General features: G+C 38.8%; 1 protein-coding gene across 2 annotated transcripts in view; it reads left to right on the forward strand.

Annotated features, from left to right (window-relative positions):
• The window catches only part of dnah5 (dynein, axonemal, heavy chain 5), a 211710-nt gene that overhangs the window by 127451 nt on the left and 65331 nt on the right, over window positions 1-18928 (forward strand). For both annotated transcript variants that reach the window (XM_072283263.1, XM_072283264.1), the window contains 8 exons: window positions 1407-1611; window positions 3671-3813; window positions 6919-7053; window positions 10555-10677; window positions 11886-12099; window positions 12207-12430; window positions 13904-14102; window positions 17040-17212. In XM_072283263.1, the coding sequence (XP_072139364.1) occupies window positions 1407-1611; window positions 3671-3813; window positions 6919-7053; window positions 10555-10677; window positions 11886-12099; window positions 12207-12430; window positions 13904-14102; window positions 17040-17212 (1416 nt within the window). The remainder of the gene's footprint in view (window positions 1-1406; window positions 1612-3670; window positions 3814-6918; window positions 7054-10554; window positions 10678-11885; window positions 12100-12206; window positions 12431-13903; window positions 14103-17039; window positions 17213-18928) is intronic.

The following is an 18928-nucleotide window of genomic DNA, read 5'->3' on the forward strand; positions in this document are numbered from 1 at the left end:
ATAAATGCAACACACATCAAAGTTGCTGGTGAACGCAGCAGGCCAGGCAGCATCTCTAGGAAGAGGGACAGTCGACGTTTCGGGCTGAGACCCTTCGTCAGGACAAAGTTGCTGGTGAACGCAGCAGGCCAGGTAGCAACTTTGATGTGTGTTGCTTGAATTTCCAGCATCTGCAGAATTCCTCGTGTTTACATGAATATAAATATTTTGATTCTTTTCTGGACTTGACTTTCTTCAACACTTTCACATCTTCTTAGTAAATTTGAGCTCAACCAAAACTCTTACCTGTTTCATAATTTGCACCAAATCACATTCACCTGGTAGTTCATTGATTGTTGATTTGATTGTTGATCTGGTCTGGTAAAACATTGATTTCAGATTTTCAACAATGGTTTCAAGTATGGCCTTTGTTTGTAAAATTTGAGCGACAAAAGTTAATCATAAACTAAGGAGAAACCCCAAAACAAGGTGTCTTCTTTTGTGTTATTTATCAGCTGTCTATTATTGTCCTTAGTACATTACAGTTTGATTGGAATCTTTCCAAATAGAGTGGAACTGATGTATTAATTAGACTGGATAATATTTGGAAATGAATCATGTGACCTGCTAGATCTAAGAAACCAGGGTTTTATTATGTCACGTCTCATTGGGAACTTGTACTGGACATTTGAGGCATTTGATACTAAGCATGAAGTGAAATTAACGCATTCAATTTACAAACTTCTAAGGTAATTGTTCTCCTGATTTAGGGTTTCAACTTGCACTTTCTGCCTCTGCAGATGCTGCCTGATCCGCTGAGTTCATCTGGTGTTCTGTTTTTGTTTTAGATTCCAGAATCTATAGGCTTTTTTTGTCTTTATTGTCCTGAGAAAATTGTCATGCCCAGGCTGAAGATGCAAATGAGATTGTGACAGAGGCAGGAATACTGTTTCCCTCTTTCAATGACTGTTTTGCACTAAATGAATGTACTGAATCATCTTGACTCAACAGGCAGTTAGTCAGTATGTGGTGTGAGCCAGATAAATAGCTTTGTGATTGCATTCACAGTCTGCATAAGACAGCTACTGCTGGAAGTATATTTATCACACCAAGAAAATTAATTTATTGGTTTATGGACTCATCTGAAGACTGAATCTCATTTTAATATGGCTGCTACAGATAAGAAAGCTATATAATATCATGTACTATACTCTACCAATACTATATCTATGTATAAAATCGTCAAGAAAAATTATGAAATAGTAGGTGAAAGGTGAGCATATCATTCTGAAGTTATGGTTGTGGAATGCCATTAAATCAAAATTGTAAATGTTTCTTTCGTAGCTGATGAGGTATAGACTTCACTATTTTATATACTGTAGAAGATGTTTTGTCTTAATATAGTTCCTAATTAAGATTTTTTTTAGGAGCAAGGTGGGGAAGTAACTCATGAACATTTGGAGAGATTATATGTCTTCTCTCTCATGTGGAGTGTTGGGGCCTTACTTGAACTAGAGGACAGAAGGAAAATGGAGCACTGGCTGCGAACTCACGAGACTATTCATTTAGATCTGCCGTCCATTCCGCCAGGGAGTGAGGACACAATGTTTGACTATGTTGTGGATTTTAATGGTTAGTATCAAAATAATCCAACAAGCAATAATTCCATTTAGAATGGCACACCATCTTGCAGTATTTTTCGTTTACTTTCATAGCAAGTTAACGTAGCTTAATCTTTAGTACATTTTTAAAAATCTAGGTAAATACATCAATAAATTTAAATATGCTTTTCTATTAAGCATCTTTTTTGAATAGTCCACTGTTGTTTGATTGCATTTCATTTGATAATCTGAGAAATAAGTTTTGGAGATCAAATCATGGATACGAGGACCAAAAATGTATGAAAGTTTTTGGTCCTCATGGTATGAAAACACAGATAGAAATTGCTTAAGAAATGCAAAGTACAAATGTGTCTTAAGCTCCAGTTTTTAACAGTGTGAACCAGACATCTTAACAATTTTAACTCTTGGGCCCCATTATAATGTAGTGTAACCCGTATCCAAACTTGCATTGAATTTTGAGATGACCAATGGGTGAGAGAAGGATTTATCAAGGCAAGGTATGTTTTTAAGAAGCCAAAGAAAAGATTAATAGCAGAAGACAAAAAAAAAAATGATGGTTGTTTCTGAAACATATAACCTGTATTCCAATCTCGTTCCATCCTGAACTGTATCGCAGAGCACATCTTAGATCAAGATTGAAATTGCGAAGATAGGGTCTAGATTTTAATCTGCTGATTATGACCCAATCACGGTTGAATTGGAAGTGGTTTATTATTGTCACATGTACAGATCTACAGTGAAAGTTTAACTTGCATATTATTTGTGCAGGTCAAATGCAAAAAAAAACAATGTGAAATAAATATTCTGAGCTAAAGATATAACTCAAAACATATAAGCCACTATACTGGCAATTGTACTGATTTATTACAGAAGTTCCCAACCTTTATTATGCTGTGGATCCCCACCATTTATGGTGGGTCTGTGGACCCCAGGTTGGGAATCCCTAGTTTATTGGTTAATTATTGTCATATGTTCAAGATACAGGGAAAAGCTTGTCTTGTATACTGTTCAAAAAGTTCAGACCATTACACAGTGCATTGAGGTATGCAAGGTAAAACAATAAAGAGCAAAAGCTACAGAGAAAGTGCAGTGCAGATTGACAGTAAGGTGCAAGATTATTTTCTTATATCTGGGTCTTGAGTTAAAATTACTGAATTGAATTCAGTCTGGCTTCATCCATAATTTAATGACAAAGCTTGTTAAGTCTGTTATGTTTGATTCACAGAGTTTGTTTGCTGATCATTAAACAATATAGGGAAAAAAAATTCTAATTATTCTTCCCAATGGTTCACAAAATATATTGTCCGTAATCTTAAAAGAGAAGAAACAATTTTGGAAGTTTAATTACCATTCCTGATGTTGTTTGTGAGAAAACTGGAAAAAATGACTACGATTTTGTTGTCACCTTGTGTTTCTGTGGTCATGAGTATGGACTTTACAATCTTTCAACAATATATAATAAGTACTATTATGTTCATTCTGGTATATGGCAGCTATAAATAAGTAATTAATCTTTGAAAAGCAGCAGAGATCAGATACAGTAGTTCATTTCTAATGTCTAATTGGACACCTTTTCAACAACTGAGCTTCTGTGTGTTATGATCCAAGTTGTGGATGAACAGTAGAAAATTTTGGAGATGGGTCTGAAGTTTACTGATCATTAGTTGCTGTGCAAGATATGAATAAATTAAAATTGTCTAGACTGCTAATTTCAAAGAATTGTTGTGCAGCATCCATTACCCCCTGCATCCAAGACATGCCCTCTTCTCACGACTACTATCAGGAAAAAGGTACAAGAGCTTGAAGACCCATACCTGACATTTGAGGAACAGCCTCTTCCCCCTTTGTCATCCAATTTATGAACGGTCCATGGACACTACTTCTCTATTTTGCTCTCTTTATGCACCACTTACTTTTTATTTCTTTAATATTCCTTATTTTAACTGATTTTTAAATTATATATTGCTTTGTACTGCTGTCATGAAGGAACAAATGTTGTGAAATATGTTAGTGATAATAAACCTGATTCTGATTCTCAATAACTAATGGGCTGTGTGTATGTTAAATAGGAAAATGGCTGCATTGGAATACAAGCATAGAAGAATACATTTATCCAACTGATTGCAGTCCACAATATTGCTCCATTCTTGTGCCTAATGTTGACAATGTGAGGACAGATTTTCTCATACACACAATTGCTAAGCAAGGAAAGGTAAGACAATTGCTCTTGACTTAATGCTTACTATTCCACAGAATTCGTAGAAAAGCAGCATTCATCATCAAAAATCAAAGATCCTCACCATGACCTTTTCTCGCCCCTGCCATCAGGTAGAAGGTGCCACAGGACTCTCACCACCAGGTTCAAAAATAGTTACTATCCCTCAACCATCAGGCTCTTGAACGAAAGAGGGTAACTACACTCATTCTATTTCTGGTGTTCCCACAACCAAGAATCTCACTTTAAGGACTCTATCTTGTTATTTCATGCTCTCGTTAGTTATTGCTATTTATTTATATTTGCATTTGCACAATTTATTGTTCTTTGATCCTGTTTACAGTCACTGTTCTATAGATTTGCTGAGTATGACCATGGGAAAAAGAATCTCAGGGTTGTATATGGTGACATGTATGATAATAAATTCTACTTTGAAGTTTGAACTTTCAGAATTTGATTGATGGCCTTTGAGGATGAACTTTGATTTGATTGATAACCAGAACCTGCTGTTTGTGGTCCCCATCCAGCCTTACCAATTTGTTCTGGATGTGGAGAGCTAAATGAGCTCACCCTCCATTACCTGAGAGGTGTCTTGCAGAGCAGGTTGGTCTTTGTAATGTGATCAGTTCTCAGATGTCATAACCAATGAATGGTTTACACCAGCCAGGATATGGGATCATAGTGCTCATATATTTGACATCATAGTGCTCCACCTTTGGGCTCAGTAATGTAGAGTAGTAGAGGGGGAAAATAGATGTATCAGCTTCTCTCAGCCTTTGATGTTGGCTACACGTATACAGAATTCCTGGAGGCACAAGTGACCACAGATGCTGGAAGCTGGAACAGCAAATAATGTGCTGGAGGAACTTAGCAGGTTAAGCAGTAGCTGTGGGAGGAAGGGAATTGTCAGGTTTTAGGTGGAAACCCTGCACCAGGTTTTGAACTGAAGCATCCATGATTCCACCCACCTCAAGAAGGTACAGCTTGACTTGTTGAGTTCCTCAGCCCTCCAGCTGATTGTTCATTGCAGAAATCCAGTTGTGGGCTGCAGATAACTGATAGTTCCTAGTGAAGCACGTCAAAGTCAAATAAAATTTACTAATTAAGTATGTGTTATACTGTATATAGAAGTACATATACTTCCTTGAGATTCATTTCCTTGCAGGCATTTACAGGAAAATAAAGCATTACAATAGAATTTATGAATAACTATGCATAACCAAGAAAGACTGACAAACTATCAATGTGCAAATGAAGGCAAATTGTGTAAATACAAAAATAAATAATACTGAGACCCCATGGGTTGTAGAGTCCTGGTTGTGGAATCAGTTCAGAGTTGTGGTGATTCAAATTAACCATGCTGGTTCAGGAGCCTAATGGTTGTAGGGTGATAGCTATTCCTGAACCTGGTGGTATGGGACCCAAGTTTCCTGTACCTCCTGCCCAATGATATTAGTGAGAAGAGAGCATAGCCTGGATCGTGGAGGTCCTTGATATGATAGGTGCTGCTTTCTTGTGGCAGCGCTCCATGTAAGTGTAGTCAATAGTGGGGAGGCTTTTCCTGTGATGGACCGAGCTATATCCACCACTTTCTGTAGACTAAGTTATTGGTGTTTCCATACTGGGCTAAAAGTGTACCATACTAGCTTAATCTGGCACTGCATTTTATACTGGGGAAATGCATTTGTAGCTGCTGTGTATATAAAAGTTTGCTTTCTCATTCCCAAGCTTGTAATTTGCGGCAAATTGCTTATATACATTAGTTGTGATTTTAAAACCGTATAACAATGTGATAGGGTGAAGCTACATCTCTACCAAAAGAGATGTAAGACACTTCTTCCCGCTGCCTTTCCAAGCCTACTGATCACCTTTGGGCAGGTGTAACACCTGCTTAATCATCTCACCAAACCCCCTCCCCCCCATCCATCCACCAATCAGTCATGTGAAGCCATGGGAACAGGTGGTGGATGGTCATATGAGCAACTGGTGCATATTGCATCCTAATTATGTGACCACTGACACCAGGCAGACAGCTCTCTGAAGATTATTCATAATTGCCGGGGTCACCCGTCTTGTAAAGATGGCATTGGCAAATCACTTCTGCAGAAAGGTTTGCCAAGAACAATCATGGTCATGAAGACCATGATCGCTCACATCATACGACACAACACATAATGGTGATGATGAGCAATGTGATGGTATTGGAAAGACCAGCATTTATTTCTGATCCTTAGCTGCTTTAAGATCAAAAGCCAATTTAATCAGCAGGCAAGGTTTGTTTGCGTTATAGAGAAAACAAAATGTACACCAATTTCTCCCAACAAAAGTACATGATTCTCCCAAAGGTGACAAGTGAATCCAATGAACCCTAATAGGGTGAGTCTTTTTTCTAGATTCACTGTTGATCTTGTGTTGAAAGTACGTCCCCAGAATTTTTGATTATAAGATATCAAAATTTCAATGCTTCAATGATGGAGAAAGAGTGCTTTTTGTTTCAGTAAGATTGTGTGTGTCTTGGGAACTGGAAGTAATTGTGTTTGCATGTACCTGATGTCCTTGCTGTCTCAGTGGTTGCTGTGTTAACTAACTTGAAGGTTACAATCACTTGCGACTGTGCTGGAGAGCGAATCTGTTTAAGATGCCGTTTGGCTTGATGACCAAACAAGCTGTCTGGTGGGCGATGTTGAGATTCTTGATTATAGCAACTGTACTCATCCATCCAAGTGCAGCATAATATATCAATGTTCTGACTTCACATTACAGATGGTGGAGGTACCTATAGAAGTTGTAAGACTGACAAATTTCTGATATGCTCCACAGGGTTAATTAAGATGAATTTTTATTCATTTTGCCACCAGAATGTTAAATTTTGAGAAGATTAGTGATTTATTGTGTACATCTACTGTTGTGAGGTTTGAAATGGTGTGCGTGTAGAATCCCATTGTTTTGCAGATGATAACTGTCTAACGCTTGCTGTAAATTTATGTAGACTGGGATGAAATCCAGGTCTTGCAAAAAGCAAACAAGGACTACTAATGTGTTTAAAAACATTGCTGACAATCTTACCAGATCTTCAGCTAAGTCTGCTTTCCTTTATCATAGGCTGTGTTGTTGATTGGTGAGCAAGGAACAGCTAAAACTGTGATCATCAAAAGCTACATGTCAAAATATGACCCTGAGTCCCACCTTGGCAAGAGTCTGAACTTCTCATCAGCAACTACTCCCTTAATGTTTCAGGTGAGATTTTATTTCAGATTTTATTACTTGGTGATGTAAGTAAAAAGTCAAATGGTTCTGTTGGTAGCTAAAGTGAAATAATCAGTAAACAGGTTATTGGGTGTAGTTTTGTATTTGTAATTGTAAACAAATGTACCACACAGAGTAATTTTTAACTTGTGTTGATATTATTAAATTCCTTTCAATAAATTATTCCAAGTTAGTCCTTTTCTTCATTGTCCCTTCTGTGCTCATTGTCTATATGTATAGAAATATGATCAGATAATAAGCCTACAAATCTCCGAAAGTATACTAGAAAGTGTGACAGGGTATAGCTCAAAGTAGCATTTATTTTTTTTGTCATATTCAAATAGAGGGCATCTTTGAGTTTGATATGAATCATTTTGGAACTTTAACTTTGCTGGGAGCTCGGTATAATCAGCTGTGGAAATCAAGGCAACAGATATAAAATGCTGAAGGAACTCAGCAGGCCAAGGCAGCATGATGAAAGGTCTTGGCCCAAAACGTCAACTGTTTACTCTTTTCCATCGATGCTGTCTGACCTCCTGAGTTCCTCCAGCATTTTGTGTGTGTGTATTGCTTTGGATTTCCAGCATCTGCTGATTTTCTCATGTTTGCGATTACTTTATTTGCGCCATCATTGAAATGTTACCAAAACCTACGGACTCGTTTTCACCTCACATTCTCGATATTTATTGCTTATTTATTTGTTATTATTTCTTTCTTTTCGTATTTGTACAGTTTGTTATCTTTTGGTGCAGACTTTCATTGATTTTGTTATGATTTTTATTCCAGTATGGTTTTATTGAGTATGCCCATAAGAACATGAATGCAGGGTCATATTTGGTGACATATATGTACTGTACTTTGATAATAAATTTACTTTGAACTTTGAAGGGATTAGGAGTTGCTTATCTCATGGAGAAGTATGATGATGAGATTTTAAGGAAGTGGGATAGTTCATGCCACAGAATGGAGAAAACATCTGAAAGTTAGATAACTTAAGAGCCAGAAAAGTTGTATGGACAACATTTTAATGGAGAAAGCTTGAGGAAATAGGAGTTAAGTTTCTCAGAACAATGAGAGAGCTCTTATGGAGATGAAAGAAAAACTGGAGAAGGATGTAAGTTCAAGCATATGGCAAGGGAACATTTGGAATCGTTATATTATTGTTACATGTACCGAGACAGAGTGAAATGCTTGTCTTGTGTACTGTTTATACAAATCAAATCATTACATGGGACATTGAGGCTGAATAAGTTAAATCACAATTACAGTACGTTATAGAGTGTAACAGCTATAGAGAACGTGCAGTGCAGGTATCGACAAGGTGCAAGATCATAATGAGCCAGATTGTGAATAGTAAGGTAGATTGTAAAGTCAAGAATCCATCTTGCTGTACTCGGAACAATGGAGAAGGTGAGACAAAGGGAATGCAAGCAGCAGATGCTGCTGAATGGACAGACTAAGTCTTGGTGACAAAGAACTGAACCTTCTACTGGAGGTGAGAATGGAAAACAGCATAAGAAAATAGCTAACGGTAGAGAAAGAAAACTCAGGGATATTTTTGCATTTCAATACTATACTGAAATTGTGAACAGTTTTGTCAAAAAGGATCCAGCTCTACTAACATTTGAAGAAATCCTGACAGTGAATGGCTAATTTCCATCATATTTTTTAAAAATCTCAATTCCTTATATTTCCTGGAACAGAGATGAAGTCCATTTGAGGGGCGAGTAATGGGGTCTTGGCATCTATGATAGAAACGAGAGCATGGCTGCACTTGTTGGTTGTTGCAGAAATATTTGTGATAAATGCAGAGTAAATGGCAGATTAGGGAATTGAAACTTTGAAAGAGCAGCTGTAAGTGGCTACACAATTTTGACATGTCCTCTCATTCTCTGTTCTTCACATCTCTGCAACCTGAACACATTATCCTCTCCGATATACCTCCATCACAGCTTAATGAACACCTACTGACTTGGTTCCACTCTTATCTGTCAACCCATTGGGAACAAATCACCTACAATAGTTTTCCTTCCTGCTGTTCAATCTTTATCTTGGTTTTTTGCTTGAGGATCTATCCTCATTCCCTTCATATTTTTCATCTAAATGCTGTTTTACTCATCCATATGACATATATTAATGGTTGGACAAAACTTCCTCTGGCAAAATATTGGTAAAGTTGAAATCATTATTCTTGGCCCATGTCATGAACTTTGTTCTGTAGTTTCAGTAGCTATCTGAGAATGAAACAGCTCATTTATAACCTTTGGGCACAAGGTGAATTTTCAGCCATATATCTGTGCCCAAAGGCTGCCTGTTTCCATCTAAATCTTCTTAGTAGGCCCTATCCAGACAGCAGATTATCTGCTGAGACATTTGTCCTTGTCTTTCCAGAATGACTAACTGCATAATTTGCTGGTGGTCATTCCATGTTTTTCTGTTTTGTAAACTTCTGGCCACCCAAAGGTGCGTTCCCCATGTTCAACTCATGACCCATTCACCATCCCTTCTGCTCGTCGCACACCTCATAACAATTTATGGCAGCTATTTGCTACTCATTCTGCTGGACTGAGTCCCTTGCATGAAAGGTAGGTGATACTCAGTCAGGTAATAAAGTGTATGCACATTTATTTTGAAAAGCGGCTCAAGCATCATGCTGCTGCAATTTGAAAGCGATGAATGTGTCTATGAGAAGAGATGTAAGAACTGCTATTGGATTACAGATAGTAGATTGCATACAGTATTACAAATAGAACTGCTATTCGATTACAAATATTAGATGGCATACAGTATTCTGTCAAAAAAAAATCTCATGGAAGTATCAAAAAACTAGAGAGAAGCTGCAGATGCTGGAAATCCAAGCACAAAACACACACACACACACACACACACACACACACACACACACACACCACATCCCCCCACCCCACCACCGGGGAACTCAGCAGGCCAGTCGATGTTTCAGCCCAAGACCCTTCGGCAGCACTGGAGAAAAAAGATGAGTAGATTTAAAAGATTGAGGAGGGGAGAGAGAAACACAAGGTGATAGGTGAAACCAGGAGCTGGGGGGAGGAATGGAGTAAAGAGCTGGGAGGTTGATTGGTGTAAGAGATATAAGGCTTGGAGAATGGGGAGTCTGGTAAGTGGGAACAGAGGCCATGGAAGAAAGAAAAATGGGGAGGAGCACCAGAGGGAGGTGATGGGCAGGCAAGGAGATGAGGTGAGTGAGGGAAAAGAGGATGGGGAAAGGTGAAGGAGAGGGCAAGGGTAGGGTGGGGGTGGAACCATACCTTTTAAATCTACTCCTCATTTTTTAATCTCCAGTCCTGCCAAAACGTCTCTGCCCAAAACGTCGATTGTACTTTTTTCCATGGATGTATCTTGACCTGCTGAGTTTCTCCAGCATTTTGTGTGTGTTACATGAAAGTATCTATTATAATTGCATAAAACATGTTAGAATTGCATGAATGAATCTCTATTAATTGTGTTATATAGCGCACAATTGAAAGTTATGTTGATAAACGAATGGGATCCACCTATGGTCCACCTGCTGGGAAGAAGATGACTGTCTTCATTGATGATATTAATATGCCTGTGATTAATGCCTGGGGAGATCAGGTAACTACTTAGAATTTCTTGCTGCTTAACCCTAACATAGTAAATTATGGTTAATCATCAATCTACAGAGTTGATGAGCCCAGGATTGCAGCCAGGAAGCATGAAAATGGTATCACCTGCTGAATTTAATTGCTGATAATGATATCTAGAAATGGGGAACAAGCAGGTGCGGTTGAAGAATCTTGGAATATACCAGCAAGGAGGGAGATGATTTTGGCATCTTTGTACTCTGAGGAGTTGTCACTAGATAATGTGGATGAAGTAAAGATCATAGAAATGATGAAGAGGTCCATAGAGACACTGCAGGTTAGGCAGCAACTATGGCTGTTCATTTCTCTGTGGAGTTCTTCCAGCATTTTGTGTGCATTGCATGAAAATGTCAGCAGTAGGTTTATCTGAAAGTATTCAAGCAGAATAGTAAAATGATCATTGGCTTTTTAATGAGGAGAAGTTACTGGATAGCATTAGAACACTTAACACATCAGTACCATTGACATGAGTATTTTTGTTACTTTAATGAAAATATTGTTGAATGTTTGGACTAATGAACATTTTGGGATAAATATGTGAAATGGATAGGCTATTTGGTTGTGGCTCCCACCACAATTCAAATTCTTGTCTCTCTCTAAAATTGCCAGTTATGTTTGCTTCATTGAATTCTCCTCTAACACTGATAGCCCTGTGATGATGGAGGCTGAAATTCATTACCTGAGTCTCTTTGGGCTTCATTAGTACAGGATGGGTATTCCTGAGGTTAGCCAATTAATTTAACAACTCTATTAAAATATGTCAGTGTTTCATTGCTTGGCAAGAAAAGTAATAGGCAACTTTCCTCAGGCACATTCGCATTGTGGAGCTTTACTGATGGGAGGGCCCATTGGGAGCTCGAGCACTGAGATCAATGCCTTGAAATGAGTAGATGCAAATCATGAAGGATTCAGACAGTGAACAGGTAAAGCTATCTGCAAATTTATAAACTCACTCTCATGCTTGAGAGGTGAATAAACCCGATGAGATAGAACTACTACAAGCCAAATCAAGTTGTTTGATAGTGAGTGTCTAAAAGTATTCATTTCCCTTGAATTTACATTCCTTAGCCTGAATGTACATGGTATCATAAGAAAAGACAACTCCAATATGTAATCTGCATTCCAGAAAGACTTTGCATTGAAGGGACTTCGATTCGCTTAGCATTTTTCTTATTTCAGGTCACCAATGAAATAGTGCGACAGCTAATGGAACAGGGTGGTTTTTACAACCTTGAAAAACCAGGTGAATTCACAAACATTCTGGATGTCCAGTTCCTTGCTGCAATGATCCACCCAGGAGGAGGCAGAAATGACATTCCCCAGCGCTTGAAGAGACATTTTTCAGTTTTTAATTGCACGTTGCCATCTAACTCCTCGATTGATAAGATTTTTGGTAAGAAAAATAGTTGGTGATTTATAAAGTACATTTCAAAGTCTGAAACATTGTTATGAAACCTAATAGCAGGAAATTTAAGTTTCTGATGTTCATCTTTTCTTCAGGTGTTATTGGAACTGGTCATTTCTGCCCTGAGCGGGGCTTCTGTGCTGAAGTGAGAGCTTTGGTAGCCAAGCTGGTACCAATGACTCGTAAACTCTGGCAGATGACAAAGGCGAAAATGTTGCCTACGCCAGCCAAGTTTCACTATATTTTTAACCTGAGAGACCTTTCACGAATTTGGCAGGGAATGTTGAATACCTGTTCTGAGGTTGTAAATGATGGAAGTGTGAGTACTGTTTCAAAGATATTTTTATTTAGCTGTGCTTATTAGAAAATTATGTGCCTGTACTCCTTGAAACCATAATGCATAATCAGAATCGGATTTGATATCACTGGCATATGTCGTAAAATTTGCTGTTTTGTGGCAGCAGAACATTGCAATGCATAATAAAAACTGTATTATACGGTAAGAAATAAATATATTAAGAGTTAAATGAAGTAAGTAGTGCAAAAGGAGGAAAAAAAAGTAGCAGTTCTGATGAAGGGTCTTGGCCCGAAATGTCGACTGTTTACTCTTTTCTGTAGATGCTGCTTGACCTGATGAGTTCCACCAGCATTTTGTGTGTTGCTTGGATATCCAGCACCTGCAGATTTTCACTTGTTTGTGAGACAGTGTTCATGGGTTCAACGTCCATTCAGAAATCTGATAGCAGAGGGGAAGAAGCTACCCTGATTGTTGAATGTGTGCGCTTACGCTCCAATACCTCCTCTCTAATAGTAACAATGAGAAAGGGGCATGTCCTGGGTGATGGGGGTCCTTTAATGATCAATGCTGCCTTTACTCAAGAAGTTAGCTACAGTACACTTTAAGTTCTGACAATCATTTTGGAAGGAGCCATCTTTGACCTTACAATTGAATGAACACATTTAAAACAGAACAAGGGGAGCGTTTTAAATCTATTCTCAAGCACGTTGTTTGTAGTCTCCTTAAACAAATCCGAATTACAAGATTATTGTACTTTTGTTTCAGAACTTCATTGATCAGGAGCGATTAAGGATTGTACACTAAGCAGTGTTATAAAGAAAATGGGATAGAGAGTGTTTAGACAGATGAGCTTTATTTGTCACATATATATTGAAACAGTGAAGTATGTCTTTTGCATCAACAACCAACACAGTCCGAGGATGTGATGGGGGCAGCCTACAAGTGTCGCCATGCTTCTGGCACCAACATAGCAGGCTCATGAGTTATTAACTCTGGCTTTAATCCATACTGTTTTGGACTGTGGGAGGAAGCCAGAGCATCCAGAGGAAACCCACGCGGTCACAGGGAGAATGTACTAAACTCCTTACAGACAGTGGCAGGGATTGAACCCCGATTGGTGATTGTTGGCGGTCTGAAGCATTGTGCAAACCACTACGGTACGTTGCTGCCCTAACTGTGCCTGACGCTGTCTGAAGCTATACTGAGGTATCACAAGTTGCAGACCTTTATGCCAGTGGCAATTCAGATTGCAGTGGGTGCTATTAAACCTCTTTTGCTCCAATGTAACATTCCGCCATACTGCCTTATTCTTGTACAACAAACATTGGAATTATGTAAATACAGAATGCGCTGTTTACATTTCCTTATTTTGAAATCATAGACTGTGTTCTTTGACTTCAGAAGTACTAATTCACAACCAAACCCTGCTAAGTTATTATTAAAAATCTATATTTTGAATAACTAATAAAATATTTGTTTCTACTCAATGTTCAGGTGGCACTAAAGTTGTGGAAGCATGAATGTAGATGTGTTATAGCTGATCGATTTACCACCTCAGAAGATGTAGCTTGGTTTGACAATGCATTAGCTAAAGTAGCTGAGATGGAGCTAAAAGAGAAAGCCCTAGCAACAGTTGGGGTTGGTGTCGATGCTTACTTTGTGGACTTCTTACGAGATCCACCAGAAGCCACAGGTAACCTATTCAATTCAAATAACCCATTGATTTGGACCAAATCCAGATGTGTTAATGGTTTGAAGAATCTGTTAAATTTCCTTGAATTTTTATTTTGCTGTTGTAAAATAATTCAACTTTTAACCCTATTATGGTATCAGTATGATGCTCTGGATTTTTTTCCCAAAGTCTCTATCATCTGTCATGTGAAGGACTCACAGTTGGAGTCTGAGGTAAAAACGGAATTTTCTTTTACCTTCAAGATATTACCAAAAATATACATTTGCAGTAATAGAAAAATCTGTTTCATGTTGAAGAAAAATGATTCAGGAAGTCTGCATCTGCTCCAATTTTGCTTCAGCAGAAGTCCAGAATCCAACTTTGCCATTCCCCAGACTTGTTCTCTTCTAGAGACCAGGGTTTTTCAACACTTGAAGCAAAGCTATCTTTGTAAAGATTTGGTATGTCAGGGCAGGTAAATTGCCTGATCACAGCTGAAGATACCAAAAAGAAAAATAAGTAAAATTAACATCTTCCCCCACCCACATACCAAAAAAAAATTGCATACAAAGATTCAACAGGGCAACAAAGTAAATAATTTGGAAGTCTTCAGGAGGTAAGGGCTCTTCTGTCAGACTTTCCATCTGTCAGTGGTAAACACAATGAATGACATGTCCACCAGATGCTCAAGGTAAGTCAAACTTCACTTGGCTTTAAATGCTCCTTATTGCATGTGTGCTTATCAGTTCATATCAACTTCAAGGTAAAGTCCCTCCTCTCCCAACTGTTCTCCACAAACCATGGCTGAGGTAAAAGAAAGAAAAAAAACAACTGCTAACGCCTGAAGCACCAGGTCAGAATCAAAATCAGGTTTACTATCATTGACATATGTCAGGAAATTTGTTGTTTTGCAGCAGTACCATAAAAATTACTATAGGTTACAAAAGAAATATACAAAAGGTGCAAAAAGTGAGCAAAATAGCGAGGTAGTGTTCATGGGTTCAGAAATCTGATGATGGAGCAGAAGAAATTGTTTCTAAAATGTTGACTGTGTGTCTTTAGGCTCCTGTACTTTCTTCCTGATAGTAGTTAATGAGAAGAAGCCATGTAATGGATGCTGATGGTCCTTAATGGTGGATGCTGCCTTCTTGAGGCACTGCTTCCTGAAGTTGTCATCCAATGGCAGGGAAGCTGGTGGCTGTGATGGAGCTGGCTGTGTCTTCAACCCTCGGCAGCTTTTATCAATCCCGTGCGTTGGAGCCTCCATACCAGGCTGTAATGCAACCAGTCAGAATGTTCTCCATGGTATATCTGTAGAAATTGTCGACCTGCTGAACCGTGTCTATGCCCACCTGGACAAGCCAGCGAGCACTGTGAGGGTCATGTTTTTTGACTTCTCCAGTGCGTTCAACACCAACCACCCTGCTCTGCTGGGGGAGAAGCTGACAGCGATGCAGGTGGATGCTTCCCTGGTGTCATGGATTCTCGATTACCTGACTAGCAGACCACAGTACGTGTGCTTGCAACACTGTGTGTCCGACAGAGTGATCAGCAGCACTGGGGCTCCACAGGGGACTGCCTTGTCTCCCTTTCTCTTCACCATTTACACCTCGGACTTCAACTACTGCACAGAGTCTTGTCATCTTCAGAAGTTTTCTGATGACTCTGCCATAGTTGGATGCATCAGCAAGGGAGATGAGGCTGAGTACAGGCTACGGTAGGAAACTTTGTCACATGGTGTGAGCAGAATTATCTGCAGCTTAGTATGAAAAAGACTAAGGAGCTGGTGGTAGACCTGAGGAGAGCTAAGATACCGGTGACCCCTGTTTCCATCCAGGAGGTCAGTGTGGACATGGTGGAGGATTACAAGTACCTGGGGATACGAATTGACAATAAACTGGACGGGTCAAAGAACACTGAGGCTGTCTACAAGAAGGGTCAGAGCCGTCCCTATTTCCTGAGGAGATTGAAGTCCTTTAACATCTGCCGGATGATGCTGAGGATGTTCTACGAGTCTGTGGTGGCCAGTGCTATCATGTTTGCTGTTGTGTGTGACACCAGCAGAATCAACAAACTCATTCGTAAGGCTAGTGATCTTGTGGGGATGGAACTGGACTCTCTCACAGTGGTGTCTGAAAAGAGGATGCTGTTTAAGTTGCATGCCATCTTGGACAATGTCTCCCATCCACTACATAATGTACTGGGTGGGCACAGGAGTACATTCAGCCAGAGACTCATTCCACCGAGATGCAACACAGGGCGTCATAGGAAGTCATTCCTGCCTGTGGCCATCAAACTTTGCAACTCCTCCCTTGGAGGGTCAGACACCCTGAGCCAATAGGCTGGTCCTGGACTTATTTCCTAATTTACTGGCATAATTTACATATTACTATTTAACTATTTATGGTTTTATTACTATTTATTGTTTATGGTGCAACTGTAACGAAAACCAATTTCCTCCAAGATCAATAAAGTATGACTATGACTCTGAAATTTGTTTGAGTCTCTGGTGACGTATCAAGTTTCCTCAAACTCTTAATGAAACAAAGCCAGTGACATGCCTTCTTCATGAGTACATCAATATGTTGGGCCCAGGATAGATCCTTTCAGGCAGCATCTGTGAAGAGAGAAACAAAATTAATGGTTCTTAGATAATATCATTGGCCTGAAATGTTAATTCCATTTTTTTCTGTGCACAGATGCGATCTAATCTGCCAAGTTCTTTCTGCCTTTTCTGTCTTTATACTGAGGCAGAGATGATAAAGGTCAGCCATTGAAGTTGTGGGACAATGTACCTCAGCACTTTGCACTCTCCAATGGTGTTAGGGGGCTAGCATGAGTTAAAAACATCAGATGAAACTTAATTTTTGTAGCTTAATGAGAAACAGTTCTATGATGTGAAATGGAAGATTGTATTTATGGATATGCATTAATGAAAACTAAATCTCTATGTTGAAGGAGATGAACCAGAAGATGCTGACTTTGATGTGCCAAAAGTCTATGAACTTGTTGGCAGTTTTGATGATTTAAAGATTCGGCTAAATATGTTTTTACAGCGGTACAATGAAAGCATCCGAGGAATGGGATTGGACATGGTTTTCTTTAAGGACGCCATAACTCACTTAGTTAAGGTAAAAAAAATCATTTGTGTGTAATTTTAATTCTCCATCCTATTCTCTGGCGGTTTCCCTCTCTACTTGGCCACAATTTTTTTTTTCAGTATTTTCTTTTCATAATTCAAACTATTTTACAATATTTTGCTTGTAGGTGGCTTTGTTTTGTGCCATTCTTAAAGAAACTAACCATACTTTGTAATTAGTGGAATTACTTCACCTCGCTTCACATCACTAGTGTAGCCAGCTGTCAGTCCATCATCAATCAGTATCAGAATAAAGTTTAATATCACTGGCATATGTTGTTTAATTTGTTGTCATGCGGCAGCAGTACACTGCAATACTTAATGATTAAAAACTGTAATTACAAGAAGTATATATTAAAGGAGTTAAATTAAATAAGTTGCACAAAAAGAGATAAGTGTTCATGGGCTCAGTGTCCATTCAGAAATCTGATGGCAGAGGGGAGGAAGTTATTCCTGAATCATTGAGTATATGCCTTCAGGCTCCTGTACCACCTTCCCAATGGTAGCAATGAGAAGAGGACATGCCTAGGTGATGTGGATCCATAAAGATGGATGCTGCCTCTTTGAGGCATCGCTCCTTGAAGATGTTCTGGATGCTGGGGAGGCTAGTGCCCACGATGGAGCTGACTGAGTTCACAACTTTCTGCAGAATCCCACTTATTTAGATCTTATCTTCTCAAGAATTACTTGCTAGATAAATTGTGTACTCCATGTAAAAACCCAATTGTCTGCATTTCAATGATAATATGCAAATTAATGCTAAAACTAATTTTTCTTTTGCTTATTTTGGGGACATTATTAGCAGTACTGTCTCTATTGTGTAGTGCAAAGTTGTAGTACAATTTCCTGAACCTTTTAAATATTTTCACTGCTCAAATGTTTATATATAGTAAATATATGTATATGATTAATCAACTATTGAAACACGTAGATAGAATTGAGGATGTTCCTAATAGTGGAGCATCTCGGACCAGAGGGCAAAACCTCAGATGAGGAGGAATTTCTATAGTTAGTAGGTGGTGAATCTGGAGTTGATTGCCACAGACAACCATGGTGGCCAAGTCATTTATATTTAAAATGTAGGTTGATAGGTTCTTGATTAGTTAAGGTGTCAAAGGTTATGGAGAGAAAACAGGAGAATGGGGTTGAGAGGGATAATAAATCAGCTGTGATCAAATAGCAAAGCAGACTTGATGGATTGAATGGCCTAATTCTGCTCCTATGTCTTGTGGTCTAATCAACTATGGATACTTATGCCTTAGGAACACAAGAATGTTCTGCCACAACTAACAGAGATCACCCAATTGTAAGTAGCTAAAAAATTATTCTCCAAAGTCCTGCTGAACCACTTCGTGCAAATGTTGTAAAGGGTTTCTGCCTAAGAATGGGAGTTCTTCAGGAAAGAATGTGGGGTCAAAGACATGGTATATGCATTAAGTCAACTTCAGAAAACAGTCCAAACTTAACATGACTTAGATTAATCTGAGAGGTACTTAATACAGCCAGCCAGCATACTTTTGAGCAGTAAAAAAGATGGTTCAGGAACAATGGTTTAGTAAATTTAGTAATTTAGTTCACTGTTGGAATAGTTGCTCGCATTGTGGATAACGCTGACTCACATGAATTGATCCCAGTTACTGATGCAGTCAAGCAAAGCTGTGGGTTATCCACATATCTCTTCGATATTATGGTTTCTGCCAAATTTGCT

Source organism: Mobula birostris, chromosome 19, assembly GCF_030028105.1.
Source record: "Mobula birostris isolate sMobBir1 chromosome 19, sMobBir1.hap1, whole genome shotgun sequence".
Classification (NCBI taxonomy): Eukaryota; Metazoa; Chordata; class Chondrichthyes; order Myliobatiformes; family Myliobatidae; genus Mobula; species Mobula birostris.